The sequence below is a fragment of the Schistocerca nitens genome, chromosome 4 (genome assembly GCF_023898315.1).
Source record: "Schistocerca nitens isolate TAMUIC-IGC-003100 chromosome 4, iqSchNite1.1, whole genome shotgun sequence".
Taxonomy (NCBI): domain Eukaryota; kingdom Metazoa; phylum Arthropoda; class Insecta; order Orthoptera; family Acrididae; genus Schistocerca; species Schistocerca nitens.
Window position 1 is genome coordinate 871,283,402 of NC_064617.1, and position 15,685 is coordinate 871,299,086.

At 44.3% G+C, this 15,685-nt stretch overlaps 1 protein-coding gene across 1 annotated transcript in view; it reads right to left on the reverse strand.

Moving 5' to 3' along the window:
- The window catches only part of LOC126252004 (podocan-like), a gene marked incomplete at its 3' end in the record, with an annotated part of 277,527 nt that overhangs the window by 14,017 nt on the left and 247,825 nt on the right, over window positions 1–15,685 (reverse strand). Inside the window, exon 3 of the mRNA XM_049952788.1 lies at window positions 2,472–3,656. Within this exon, the coding sequence (XP_049808745.1) occupies window positions 2,472–3,656 (1,185 nt within the window). The remainder of the gene's footprint in view (window positions 1–2,471; window positions 3,657–15,685) is intronic.

A 15,685-nucleotide genomic window follows, 5' to 3' on the forward strand; every position in this document is an offset into this window, starting at 1 on the left:
TACAGCAGCAAGAGGATAGGGCGTGCGTTTAGACAGGCTGTACCCAGACAACAGCAGGAAGAGGAAGAAGAGCACAAATCACTAGCATGTATCCCTTTTGTCGTCGATACTTCCAGAAAAATCAATAAGTTCTTGGAATGACATAATGTTAAATGTCTATTTCGTTCATCCATTAAAACCTTGACACTACTAACCTCAGTTAAGGACGATCCAGCACATCGCAAACAAGGGATCTACCAAATCCCCAGCCACTGCAGCCAAGCAAAGTGGGGAAATTATATGCATGGGAGAAAAAGGCGCCTCTGTACATAGAGGCCACTCAGTGTACGATCGTGGTATCACGAGTAAATCGAGGAGCCGCCAGCACCAGCCATATGGGGCCAAAAATTTTGAAGATGACTTTAAGGTAAGCCAAAACCGGTAAATAAACAAATATTATTGCGATCTCGACTGTTGGTTTAACCTAAATATGCCACCAGGTCGCTGTACTCCATTGACAGTGTTGTCTAAATTTGTGAATTACGCCAGATCACCAAATCAGCTGTGGCTGACAATAGTATAAGACTGGCCAAACTATGGGTACAATAACACCAAGGTGCTTAGCCAGTCTTCCTCGTTCAGGGATTGTGTGATTACAGAGGCCATTAAATCAGGATGGTGTGACTAGCGAAGGAAATGACCTACAACAGAATCAGCAGTGGAGCCCTGCACTGAGCGAATGAAAAGAATAGTGTTTCTGTACAGCGAAGTCCGCTACCGACAGCAATAATGTGTACAGTGGAGATCAGTGTCCAAAGCGAGACACTCCTACCCCTATCATCACTACCATCCATTGTGGTGGCTCCTTGGATAGCGATATGAGTTGAGTGATGCAGGTGTAATGCCCAAGATATACACAACACTACTAGGATCTGAGCAACAATTAGCACACACCACCTGAAGATGGCAATGTGTCTGTGTGTTCAAATGTAATGGAGTAATAATGATGTGACCCATCAAGACACCAGAGTATTGTGCATGATCAATAGTTGTCTCATAACAGGTGAACCAGAATCCTCTAATTTCTCTTGAGTGCTGACTAAGTTAATAGCTGTGTCATAATAGGCAAACAAGAATCCTCTAATTTCAGGATCTGAGATGGTGTGACTAGTGAAGGAAATGACCTACAACTGCATCGAGAGTGAAGCCCAGCACTGAGCCAAGGAAAGGAATAGTGTTCCCACACAGTGAAGTCTACAGCTGTCAGCAATAATGTAGACACTGCAGATCAGTGTCCAGAGCTGGACACTCTTACCCCTGCCACCACTACCATCCACTGTGGTGGCTGTGTGGATAGCGATATGAGTGGGGTGATGGAGGTGGTAATGCCCAAGGTATACAGGATGCCACCAGGATCTGAGTTCACAGCTCATGGTCTAGTGGCTAGCATTGTTACCTCTGGATCACGGGGTCCCGGGTCTGATTCCCAGCTGGGTATGGGATTTTCTCTGCCTGGGGACTGTGTGTTTGTGGTGTCCTCATGATTTCATCCTCATCATCATCATTCGTGACAGATGCTAGACTGGTCTGTGTAAAAACTGGGCTGCATAAAAATTGGGACTTTCTGTAGGCGCTGATGACCATGCAGCTGAGTGCCCCACAAACCAAGCATCATCATAATCAGGCTCTGAGCAACAATCAGCACACACCACCTGAATATGGCAATGTGTCTGTGTGTCCAAATATCACGGAGTAGTTGTGTCATGACCCAGTCTGACACCCAAGAATTGTGCATGATCAATAGTTCTCTCATAATAGGCGATCCAGAATCCTCTGGTTGCTGAACAAGTTTTAAATCCAAATGATGATAAGGGGATGATTTTTATGTGTCGCACGGGGAAGCCGCGAGGTCATGGAAGCCTTGTCACGGTTCACATAGCATTCCCCATCGGAAGCTCGAGTCCTCCACAGGGCATGGGTGTGTGTGTTGTCCTTATTGTATGTTGGCTTACGTCAGATAAAGTAGAGGGTAAATCTAGGGACCGATGAGGGGAAGCCGCAAGGTCACGGAAGCCTTGTCACGGTTCACATAGCTTTCCCCATCGGAAGCTCGAGTCAAAAAAAATGGTTCAAATGGCTCTGAGCACTATGGGAATCAACTGCTGAGGTCATAAGTCCCCTAGAACTTAGAACTACTTAAACCTAACTAACCTAAGGACAACACACACATCCATGCCCGAGGCAGGATTCGAACCTGCGACCGTAGTGGTCGCGCGGTTCCAGACTGAAGCGCCAGAACCGCTCGGCCACCAGCGGCCGGCTGGAAGCTCGAGTCCTCCACCAGGCATGGGTGTGTGCGTTGTCCTTATTGCATGTTGGCTTAAGTCAGATAAAGTAGAGGGCAAGTCTAGGGACCGATGACCTCAGCAGTTTGGTCCCATAGGAACTTACCACAAATTTCCAATTTTTCCGATTGTTCCGTACGAACTTACCTGCGAGTGCAGTTGCCTGCTAGTGCAGCCGCAGCGGCAGTCCTCGGAGGCGTGGAGACGCGACAGCCACTGACGCAGAAGGCCGTCGGCCTGACGGCGGGGTCGCAGGCGGCGGGGTTGCCGCCCAGGTTGGCGCAGGCGAGCGCGGGGTAGGGCGGGAAGGGCAGCAGGTCGGCGAGCCGCAGGCGGTTCCAGCTGAGGTCGAGGTAGCGCAGCAGCGGCAGCGCCTGCGCAGGCGGCGGGCCCGCCCAGCGCCGGATGGCGTTCTTGCGCAGCGTCAGGTTGTGCAGCCCCTGGAGGCCGGCGAACGTGCGCTCGCCCACGGCGCTCGCGCGGTTGTCCTCGAGGTCGAGCATCAGCAGCGAGCTCGCGTTCAGGAACGGCTCGTCGGCACTCAGCGCCAAGCGGTTGTGGCGCACGAACAGCCACTCGAGCTGCAGGTTCTCGGCGAAGACGTCCACGGGCAGCGAGCTCAGCAGGTTGTGGTCCAGGTAGAGGTGACGCAGGTCCGTCAGCTCCCGGAACAGCTGCGGCGGGAGCTGCCGCAGCCCGTTGCCGCACAGGTGCAGGTACAGCAGCTCGGTAACCCCTGCGAAGGCGTCGGCGGGCAGCGAGGTGGCGTTGCACGAGTTGAGGAAGAGCACCCCCAGGGAGTCCGAGCGCAGCCAGCTGCCGAGGCCGGCCACCTCCAGCGGGTTGCCGCTCAGGTTGAGGATGAACAGCTGCGGGTTCCACGAGAACGCGACTGGCGCCAGCTGCTGCACGTGGTTGTAGCTCAGGTCGAGCACCTTCAGGTCCGGGAGGTCCGAGAACGCGTCCTCAGACACGAATGTGATGCGGTTGTGGTCTGCAAAAAGTTTCTGCAGTGACTTCAGCCCGGTGAAAGTCTCTCTCGTCAGGTTCTCAATACGGTTGAACGATAGGACGAGCTCCTCAATGTACGTCAACTTTGGGGAGGCGTTAAAGGTTTCCAGTCTCAGACGAGAACAGTTCAGAACTCCGAGACGCTGACGGCATTTGGGACGGACTGTTGCCGTGTCGACTCCGAGTGTGGGGGGGGCCGGTTGGCTGTGCGTAGTAACTGAGTCTTCTGATGCCGAGGTGCTGACTCTCGACACACTCACAACGGTTGAAGGTGCACCGTAGATTTCTTGAGACACTGCGCTGTCTGAGATAGATCCAGACCTGTCAATAATAGATTTTATTGGTAAAATCATTTCCTTAAATGTTTGCGAAAGTAAAACTTCACTCCCCACTGCACATCTTTGGCAGTACTACAGTGTGTGTCATGTTGGAAGATGGCCCAGTTCTTGAACCATTCTGCACATCTTCCGCTACCAGCTCACATCAGCCAATGAAATGTACTCTTCCTCAGAGCAAATCACTGTGAACAATCTTATACAGTAACAGTCACTCTCCTCGAAACTGTGACGTGACCATATTTGAAGAGAACGCAATATTGTGCCGTATTGTCTACAGCAACTCTTTGCATAGCTTGCCATTATGTAAAGTGTCTGGCCCCTGCTGCTAGGCATAAGCAAATCTCACCCCTCCACACTTTACCATAACTCTTTCTCTGTGCAGAGGCACCTTCTGACATGATGGACACAGTAATGCATTCATTGCAGCATGAATGGGTTTATAGACTGTCCCCTTTTCTGCTATTGATCACTCAGACTCAATTTTTTGGGATTCTGTCTTACTATTGGATTTCTCATGTAAATTTATTTTTCCTGTGACAGTTAATTTAATTTTCATACGGAAAGCCTTTATTAGTTCTGAAGCTCATTCATCCATGAAAAATACTGTACAGGGTGAATAAAAAAGAATCATCCGATTTCAAACACTCATAACTACTATGTCATTTGAGATATGTGCGTGAACAATGTACTGTTGGAAAGAGGGAACTCTTGAGTTTCACATGGCTCCCACTAGGTAGCAGCAGTGTGCGCCCACTTCAGTTCTAGTAAAAGTGGTGTCATACAACAGAAAGCATTCTGTTCTACGTTTTCTGCAGTGCGGGTCAGTAATAACTGTTCAGCATGACTTCCTTATTAGGTATGGATGATGGGATCCAAAGCATTAGATGATGGCATGAACAGTTCCGAGAAACAGGTTGTTACTGTAAAGGCAAATTGCCGGATCGTCCACGAGTGTCTGACACAGACGTCGAACGCATCCGCCATAATTTCACACGGAGCCCACAGAAATCCGTTCGCTGTGCAGCTCGACAGGTCAACATGCCCCCGATGTCCGACTGGCGTGTGTTGCTTCGGCGTTTACACGTGAAACCATAGAAAATTCAACTACTGCAAGCTCTTCATGAAGGTTTCAAACAACAGCTTGTGGAGTTCTGTGGTTTCGTTCTTGGCAAGATGGAGGATGACAGTTTTCTTCCAGTCTTAGGTGTTTAGTGACGAGGCAACATTCCATTTAAATGGAATGGTGTACGGTCATAAGGTGAGAATATAGGATACGGAACTGCTACATGAAATTGTGCAACATGATAGGGACTCTCCAAAATAAGTGTGTTTCGTGCAGTTTGCACGGGAAAAGGTGTATGTGTCCGTTTTCCTTTGTAGATAACACCTGGGAAAAGGTGTGAAAAAATTCATTGTACCGGGTCATCAAAAAGTCTGTATAAATTTTAAAACTTAATAAACCACGGAATAATGTAGATAGAGAGGAAAAAATTGACACACAGGTTTGGAGTGACATGGGGTTTTATTAGAACAAAAAAAAAAAAAAAAACAAAGTTCACAAAACGTCATCAGATGGCGCTGGACAGTAAAACGTCAGTGACTGCTCATGACAATCGTGTATAAAAGGAGCTGTAATGAGAGAGAGAATCAGATGCGCCAACAGTCGCAGCATGTTGACGTTACCTGAAAAGGCGCTTTTAGTGAAGCTGTATTACCAGAATGGGGAATGTACTAGTTCAGCGTTACGATCCTATCGCCATAGGAAGGGGATTCGAACGGGTAAAGGTCCTGTGGCGAGAATGATATCGAAGTTCGAAGCCACGGGTTGTTTAGACGATAGACCCCGTAGTGGCCGATCGAGCACAAGGAAGAAATGGAGACTGTAGCGGGGTCGTCTATGCACAGGGTTCAAATGGCTCTGAGCACTATGGGACTCAACTGCTGAGGTCATTAGTCCCCTAGAACTTAGAACTAGTTAAACCTAACTAACCTAAGGACATCACAAACATCCATGCCCGAGGCAGGATTCGAACCTGCGACCGTAGCGGTCTTGCGGTTCCAGACTGCAGCGCCTTTAACCGCACGGCCACTTCGGCCGGCTATGCACAGGGAAGTCAGCGCTCGTGCAGTAGCACATCGTACCCGCATTCCATACACCACTGTTTGGTTGGCACTGAGGCGTACCCTCCGATGCTATCTGCACAAAATCCATCGGCATCATGAACTGTTACCTGGCGATTTAGTGAAGCGGAGGGCATTTGCGGTGTGGGCGTTTCAAAAGATGGCGGAAGATGACGATTGGTTGAGTAACGCGTTGTGGACCGACGAAGCTCATTTCACGCTCCGAGGGTCTGTCAACGCCCACAACTGCAGAATTTGGGCTACTTAAAATCCTAGAACTGTCGTGGAAACTCCATTACATGACGAGAAAGTCACGGTATGGGTTGGATTTACCACGTCTACCGTTATCGGGCCTTTTTCTTCGAGGAAATGCTTGATTCTGGTTTTGTAACTGCTACCGTGACGGTTGAGAGGTACGCCGATATGTTACAGAATCGCATCATTCCCAGCCTGGCTGATAAACACCTGCTGGAACGTACTATGTTTATGCAGCATGGCGCTCCACCCCATATTGCTAGACGCGTGAAAGATCTTTTGCGCGCGTCTTTTGGTGATGATCGTGTGCTCAGCCGCCACTTTCGTCATGCTTGGACTCCCAGGTCCCCAGTACGTGTTATTATTGGCTTTGGGGTTACCGGAAGTCGCAAGTGTATCGTGATAGACCGACATCTCTAGGGATGCTGAAAGACAACATCCGACGCCAATGCCTCACCATAACATGTTTTACAGTGCTGTTCACAACATTATTCCTCAACTACAGCTATTGTTGAGGAATGGTGGTGCACATATTGAGCATTTCCTGTAAAGGACATCATCTTTGCTTTGTGTTACTTTGTTATGCTAATTATTGCTATTCTGATCAGATGAAGTGCCATCTGCCGGACATTTTTTGAACTTTTGTATTTTTTTGGTTCTAATAAAACCCCATGTCATCCCAAGCACGTATATCAATTTGGACCTCTCTATCTACGTTATTCCGTGATTTATTCAGTTTTCAAATTTATACTGAGGTTTTGATCACCCGGTATATCTTCATTAGTTTCAGAAATACAGACGTGCCAATTTGGATGATTCTTTTTGATACAGCCCCTATTTATGAGTGGTAACAACATAGTACCTGAGCGCACCAAAGCCAAATAACAATAACTATTTCTGTTCAGAGTTCCATTCCGCCAAATTCCCTAAATTAATACGAACATTGACTATTAGATATTACCATTCTGTGTACCTTGCTACATGTCCAAGGTATGTGAAGATGAAAATCGCAATATTTTACCAAAGAAACTGACATTATTTAGATTTAAGTTAGAAAATAACGAATTGGTTTTGTCCTGCATGAGGGAAATTCAATCGTCTTAAGTATCTGTAATATTGTACTCATAGTGATTCACGTATTTTTATATCAGTATTTTTGTGCGCCAGTTCTACGTTTTGACAAAAAAATTCATTTATCGTCATCCAAACATGTTTCGTTACTGGAGTGGCGTTGCAAATGAAGTACTTGCCGTAAGATAGTGTAAAAATATATATATTAAAAGTCACCGAAGGTGCTACAACGGTGTGAAATGTGTGCGAACGTAGGCTTCCATAGCTACTGCCATTTTCAATGAAGCATTTCTGGGCATGTGACCATGTTGTCATGTTGTGCTACAGTACCAGTGAGCACTTGATGAAGTGCACTTCAAAGAATGACTAAGCCATTGCTCAATGTAATAACGCGACAATGCTGTCTAGTAGAAGGAAATTTTTATAGAAACGTGAAACATATTTTGGTGAACACAAGGAAACAGTGTGCAGGGCAGACTTTTCCAAAAACATTAATGAAAATAATGAAGATATTTGTACTACATTATTGAACGAATGCAATCCAAAGAAATTCTCCTAATTAAAAAAAAACAGTTCAGTCATTTTTCCACTATCCTTTCTCGTGCACATGAATCATCTTCCATTGTGCTCATGTTGACCAGACGTACACTCATTTTCAGATGAAATGGGTACTCTAAATAATCTTAACAGGCAGAAGCGCGCAAACGAAAATAATAACTTTAAAATAACTTTTTCCTAATTTCTAGTGAATGTTTTCTTTCCTTATTTTAAAAAGATACCAGAATCTTCGCTTTTACATGACGATGGCCCCAACATCAAATAATCATTTACGATACAGATAAACGTACCAGCTACAGAAGAATTATTTGACGTTTCTTTCAGTGTTAACGTAAATAAAGGCATTTCTGGATCTTTTTAATTATTTCTACGCAGCCCTATCGTGATATTGCAAGTATCAGAGAGAAACTAATCTGGAAGATAATGTAGTTTGCTCATTCTAAACAATTTTTATTATTATTATTCTGTTGTGGTTCGAATGACTGACTTCTAGAAAAGTAGATTCCATAGTGTAAGAGTAATACGTTGTGATCACTGAAGATGTTCATTATTTTGTACATAGCTATTTAAATAGTCAGTTATCTTAAATGCAGTACTGAAGTTCATATGCCCCCCCCCCCTATCTCCCAATGTTTTGAGAAGTAAATAGTGCAGAATAGACAAGAATTATGACCTCTGTTACTAGAAGACAAGCCCAACAAAAAATGGATTTCAGTACTTCTCGTTACAAGTTACTTCACCTCAGAATGGTATGATTAGTGTTATACAATCTATACCTTTCAATCTTTATCTAATAACACAAAATTCCTGACGCGTGAAATTAAAAAATGAGCTGCAAGAGTTTTTCCCAGCTAAGTCCTCTTTCCGTACAATAATTTTTATTTCCGATCTTGTAGGTATATAGTGCAATACATTTACTTCTGTTATTGTACTCTCATTTTACTGTCTTGTGAGTGTGCTCTTCCTTAAATGCAGACATATGGAAAACAGTTACGAGTATGCAAATTGGCCAAAACCATCTACTATAAACGCTGCAAATGAGTGTTGTGTATGGCTGGCAGTACATTTCATCGTACCATTCCAATAATGTTCTACCCTGTTCTATTAAATTTTACCCTGTTCCATTAAATGATAGAGAATAGGAATAACAAGTGTTTGAGAACCTCAATGTGATCTGTTACTTCTTTTCTTGATCTCTGCGACATAGATACATAGCAGGGGAAAGTGAAAATATTCACGGTTCTGACCTGAAAAACGATACTGGAAAATTCCTAAGTATATTCTCACGAAATGTGGCGCTTCTTTCTACCAGTGTTTAAAGTTCTGCAACATTTCTATTATGCTCTTTCGCCAGTAAAACAAACTTTTAGCCATTCGCACTGCCGTTAATTATTTACACTCCATGTCCCCTTTTAGTCCAACCTGATATGGGTCCCATATACTTGAATTTTGCTGCAGCCGCGCTTAAGATCATAAACGAAGGAATGTGTTTCAGTCATCACGTAACAAATTCGACGTTAGACAAGGAGCAGCAAGCAAGAGAGAAAGCTAAGTAAAACGTATTTCGTTTGTGATTATTTTCTCCCAGTGATAATTACTTATGTGCAAGAATGGTGTCTATATACATGTAAAATGCTTATATTTTGTCTGATTTCTGCTTGGGATGGAATATTACAGTGTCATTAATCCTCTAGTAAAGGATACCATGTTTTGACGTATCGTGAAGGGCATAAGTTTTAATCTCCGTACGTTAAGGGACTGCTCCATGCTGATATTTTAGCGAGCTCTAATTAAATATAGTTAAATATAATTATAGTGTTTACCGCCCAAAGAAAAAACTTAATTTTCTGTGGAAAGACGTAGATTGCAGTTACTACTATTCGTTAAATGACTAACGTACAACATGAACAGAATCGGTTCCAGTACACTCCCCTGCGGCACACCAGTCATAACTTCAGTGCTTGTAGATGACTTTCCATCTAGGATAACGCGATGCGTCCGGACTATCTGGAAATGTTATGCTCCAGTCGCAACGTGGTTAGAGATTCCATAACAATATAGACTCTAAGACATAAGAAACGACGCACCACAAAGGAGTTATGGAAATTGCTCACAATTTCTATTTATTCAGGTATTGACGGAAAATGCAAAACTGTACACTTTGCCGACCGACGGATGACTCGTGTTGCTGGAGCTCAATTTCATCGTGCAGCTGACAAGGACAGTAAATGAGGGCATGTCGGTGCCAGGACATAGTCTTTATGGATTTTATTCCGTGTACTCAGGTGGACAGTAACTATGCCTCGCAGACAGGCATAGGAGCAATGTACGAGAGCTATTCGGAAAGTAAGGAACGATACGTCGCGAAATGGAAACCACAGTGAAAATCAAAACTGTTTTATTTGCAACAGTTAGCTACAACTTCCAGATACTTATCACCATAGTCGCCGATCCGACTTAGACGTTTATCGTAGCGTTGTACGACCTTTCCAATACCCTTGTTATAGAAGGCAGCCGCCAGTGCTTTCCGCCAATTCTCTACGCTGGCCTACAGCTCGTTGTCTGTGCCAAAATGTTGTCTTCATAGCCAGCGGTTCATGTGAGCAGAGATGAAACTCAGAGGGAGACAATTACGGGCTGTATTGTGGGTAATTAAACATTTCCAATTGAAAACGATGCAGGAGCATCTTCATTGCTCCTGCAGAATGCGGCTGAGAATTGTCTTGAAGAAGAAAACGTGTCACAGTTACGTAATGTTGGCTGCATAGCTTCAGGCGAAATTTCTCCACAGGCCCTCGTACTTCGCGGGAGACACTATAATTCTAGGTATCTTTATGTGCTCCCTATGTGCTCAGAACTGAAAAGAACGACGTAACGCGATCGATGGGCATACTAGACACACTGCCCAATACACCTGTGCAAAACTTCATAGGATTTTCACTGTGGTTTCCATTTCGCGACCGATTGTTCCTTACTTTCCGAATGATCCTCGTACTTCGAGAGAAGACGTGTAGTTGGGCTCAAAGAAGCCTGTTGCGGTAATCGGCGAATCGCTTGACGTTTAAATAGGAGCGATGCTACTATTCGATGATGTTGGCAGGAATGGGCGAACAATGGCCGAACACAGCAACAAGAAGCAAGTGGTCCACTTAGGGAGAAGACAGAACGTGAGGATCGGGCAATCGTCAGAGAGGCAATAAGAGCCCCGGATTCATCATTATCATCAATCCGACGGGCAATTGCAGCTTCGGTACCAAGAAAGACCATTAACAGGCGGCTCACAGAAACGAGGTCATGGCGCTCCTTGCGCCGACTGCCGTTGACTGCTGTCAACCAGCAAACCTGTGGTCACGGGCGAACTTAGCCTGAAATATCATTGACTGGAGTAGAATTATTTTCAGTGATGAGTCCCAGTTTGACATGAGCCCTGATGACCAGAAATATCATTGACTGGAGTAGAACTATTTTCAGTGATGAGTCCCAGTTCGACATGAGCCCCCATTACCAGCGAAGACGTATTTGGAGACGCCCTAGACAGCTGTGGGACACCAACCCGACTCCTGACTGCCGCCCGCCATACAGCCCGACAACCGGGAGTGATAGTCTGGGGTGCCATTTCACTCGAGAGCAGGACCCCTTTGGTTGCCATTTGCGACTCCCTTACAGCACAGCGGCACGTCGACGATATTCTAAGCCCCGTTTTGTTGCTCTTCACGGCAAGCCATCATGGGCTTATATTTTAGCAAGTTAATGCCCACCCACATACAGCGAGAGCTTTTAGTGCTTGTTTTCATCCTTGCGAAACCCTGCCTTGGACAATAAGTTTGTCGGATATGTCCCCAATGGAGAACGTTTGCAGCTTTATGGGCAGGGCCCTCCAACAAGTTTGAGATGTTGACGATATAACGCACCGATTGGACATCCAACAACCCAATCAGTTCATGTCAAGGCGAATGATTGCTTGCGTAGGGACCAGAGGTGCACGAAAGCATTATTGGTCTGCTTAATTTGTGAATATTTTCCACTTGAATAAATCATCCAGTTTTTCTGGTAATCATTTGTTTGTCTGTACATTTACATCACATCTACTGATTGCTGTCCCATCTGGATACTTTCTGTATGGTGCGTCATTTTTTTTTATTGTCTTGCAAGGGGACCCTCCATACTGTAAATCACGGATTTTGATGTGCTTCTTATATGTTGTAGAGGCACTAACCCTGAGTACCTAGCTATCCGGTTTTCTAGCGACGGACCTTGGTTTTTGAGAAAATCGATTCTGAAGTTAAAGTTTTGTACCGGGTAATCAAAAAGTCAGTATAAATTTGAAAACTGAATAAATCACGGAATAATGTAGATAGAGAAGTACAAATTGACGCACATGCTTGGAATGACATGGGGTTTTATTAGAACCAAAAAAATACAAAAGTTCAAAAAATGTCCGACAGATGGCGCTTCATCTGATCAGAATAGCAATAATTAGCATAACAAAGTAAGACAAAGCAAGTATGATGTTGTTTACAGGAAATTCTCAATATGTCCACCATCATTCCTCAACAGTAGCTGTACTCGAGGAATAATGTTGTGAACAGCACTGTAAAGCATGTCCGGAGTTAGGGTGAGGCATTGGCGTGGGATGTTGTCTTTCAGCATCCCTAGAGATGTCGGTCTATCACGATACACTTGCGACTTCAGGTAACCCCAAAGCCAATAACCGCACGGACTGAGGTCTGGGGACCTGGAAGGCCAAGCATGACGAAAGTGGCGGCTGAGCACACGATCATCACCAAACGACGCGAGCAAGAGATCTTCCACGCGTCTAGCAATATGGGGTGGAGCGCCATCCGGCATCCTGCATCTAATAAAATCCCATGTCATTCCAAGCATGTGGGTCAATTCTTACCTCTCTATCTACATTATTCCGTGGTTTATTATGTTTTCAAATTCAGACTGACTTTTTGATCACTCGGTATATCTGTAACATTACAGGTGTTCTGAGTAAGTCAGCATAGCGCAGTGGTAAAGGCTCACAGCTCCCGCGCTGAAGGTACCGTGTTCGAATCCTGCTCGTGAACTTTTTTTTCAAAATCGATCGAATTTTTCAATTTTATTTCAAATAATATCAACAAACATTGCAAGGTGTGCGAAATTGTAAAGATGTTTTCAGTCCCACCAATGTGCACTCCTATGCCAGTCCTGCAATGTTTATTCTTACCGACAGGTGAAAATCTTCACGAAAATTATTGATAATGCTCCAGACTTGATGAAAGACAATAGAGAGATCGCTTCTAGTAAAGATTCGATAACATTACATTCGCTAATCCTACATCAATTCAGCGCGCATAATTTTGAAAGCGTGATTAGATACGCGTGGTTCGCATCGAAATTAGCTGATGAAAGAGAAATATTTTTTAATGCAAAAGAATTGTGTTTCCCTGTTTCGCTCATGAAGGAACGGTGCTCCTTCCAGACGGCTGCTTTCATAAAATGCCTGTGTTGCTGCGAAAATTTGTGCTTCTGTTGTTTCTATGATAAGTATCACCCACAATATTGTTCAGGCACATCAAGGAATGTGGACGATGAAAAGTAAGATTTTGTAATATTGTATGACAGAAAAAATTAATAATTGAATATATCTTTATAATTTCGGACACCTTAGAGTGTTTGTTAATATTCTTTGAAATAAAATTGAAAAATTCGGTCGATTTAGAAAAAAAAATGCACGATGAGTATTCGAACACGGTACCTGCAGCGCGGTAGCCTCAAATCTTTACCGCGGCGCTACGCTGACTTGATCGGAAGTTAGGTAATGTTACGGGTATACAAAGCAGGTAATGAACTGCAAATCAAGTTTCTCAAAATGCAAGGCCCGTCGCTAAAAAAAACCAGATAGCCAGGTACTCAGGCAGAGTGCCTCTACAACATATTTGAAGCGCATCAAAATCCGTGATTTACAGTTTGGAGGGTCCCCTTCTTAGAGAATACAGTCTTTAGAAAGCGACGAAGTGATACTGAATCAAAAGTTTTCCAAAAGTATAGAAGCACCAAACAATGGAAATACTGAAATAACACCGGACAAACTTGCCATCCTCTTTCTCTGGCACTGAGAATACCAAATACGAAAAGTTCGAGGTGAGATTTGCATAATCGGTGTTTTAAAAAACGGAAGTTATTTTGTTCAAGGTAGGTCGTAATATCTGAACTCTCAATACACTCCAAGATAAAAGTGAATTATAGTAAATTGTCTTGTCACACAATATTATCATACATGGCGCACACGATCTACGGAACAATTAACAAACTCAAAACTTACTATGTTGTCAGTTTTATTATTTATATGAATGCAGAATCTGCAGCTGTGGAAAACAGCGTTTGGCGTCGTTGGCCGGGAGGCCCCTTAAGAGGGAGGTCCGGCCGCCTTGATGCAGGTCTTAATTACAGTCGACGCCACATTGGGCAACCTGCGCGCTCGATGAGGTAGGAATGATGATGAACACGACACAACACCCAGTCCCTGAGCCGAGAAAATCTCCGACCCAGCCGGGGATCGAACCCGGGCCCTTAGGACGGCAAACCGTCACGCTGACCACTCAGCTATCGGGGAGGACATCTGCAGCTATGATACATATTATGTAAATTGAAGGTGGAGGGGGGGGGGGGGGGGGAGGAAAGGAAAGGCCAGGAAGTAGTGACATCAGTTACATCGGGAATTTTGTGCGGAATCAGTGACGACGAGTAAAAAACGTGTGCCAGAGTGGGACTCGAGCCCTGTATCTCCTGTATACTAGGCAGCTGGGTTAAGCTCTGCGCCACCCGGACATAGTGTTAATCGCAAATGCGCGGCCTGTCTCAGCACGATCCCCAGTTGACCCACACCCACACCTAGCGCCACGGGGGAATGCCGAGGTAGTGCGCCCGTTTACGATAAACATTGTGTCCGGGCTCTGTAGTGGTTAACCCAACTGCCTAGGAAGCAGGAGGTCCTGGTTTCAAGTCCCAGTCCGGTACACATTTTCACTCGTTGATGCTGATTCCTTAAAAAGTCCCACTGTAGCTGATATCATTAGCTCCTTCCTTTTCTCACCCGCCCCCCCCCTCCACCTTCAATTTACATAACTGCATTGTTATTCGTATTTTGCAACTTAATTTTATGTTCGTCTTTGACGGAACATGTTTCTCCTAATTGATGAAGTATCTTGAATGTCGAGAAAGTAATTATTATTTTGCTTCACTATACATATTTTATTTGGAGATAATAATGTTTCATAGCAGCTCTTTTATAGTAACTTAATTGCTGTAAGTATCTTAAATGTCGAGAAAGTAATTATTATTTTGCTTCACTATCCATATTTTATTTTGAGATAATAATGTTTTATAGCAGCTCTTTTATGACAACTTACCGTTGACAATATTTACAAGTCAAGGGAGTGGACCGAACACTTACTTTTATGTCTCCGAGTCTGAAGTACGCACATTGACTCTACTGTGAGCACTTCTGGACTAAAAGTTTATTGAATGGCAGCTCTCACTGAATTGCAAATGGAAACCTCCTCGAACTGCACTTGACTTTACTGCGATGATAATCTGTGACTCATGGTAACTTGAGAGGCTGACCAGTGGAGTGGAATGTTGGGGGTGGAAGGGGGAGGGGGGTAGAGGTATGGTGGGTGGTGCGGTAGGGGAATACTCTTGTGATGTTTGCGTGTACATATTTATTTCGTTTTAGGTTTACATCTTTCCAGGTTTTTTTATTGCATGGTAACTAGCCAGTGGATAAATCTTTTTTTTTCGTGCATTTTTTATCAGTTACCGTAAAATAGGACGAAATTGAGACATGAAGGATACTTAAAACACTACGGACATACGTATTTTCAGGTATCGCTGGATGTGATTTCACTTGTTTTCCTTGTAGCTCTGTTTTCAAAGCCTCAGACAGGAGTCTTCAATTTATTAATCCATTTGCATTTGTTTTGAATGTGCCTTTTTACAATTTGAAGCTGACTTGCAAAA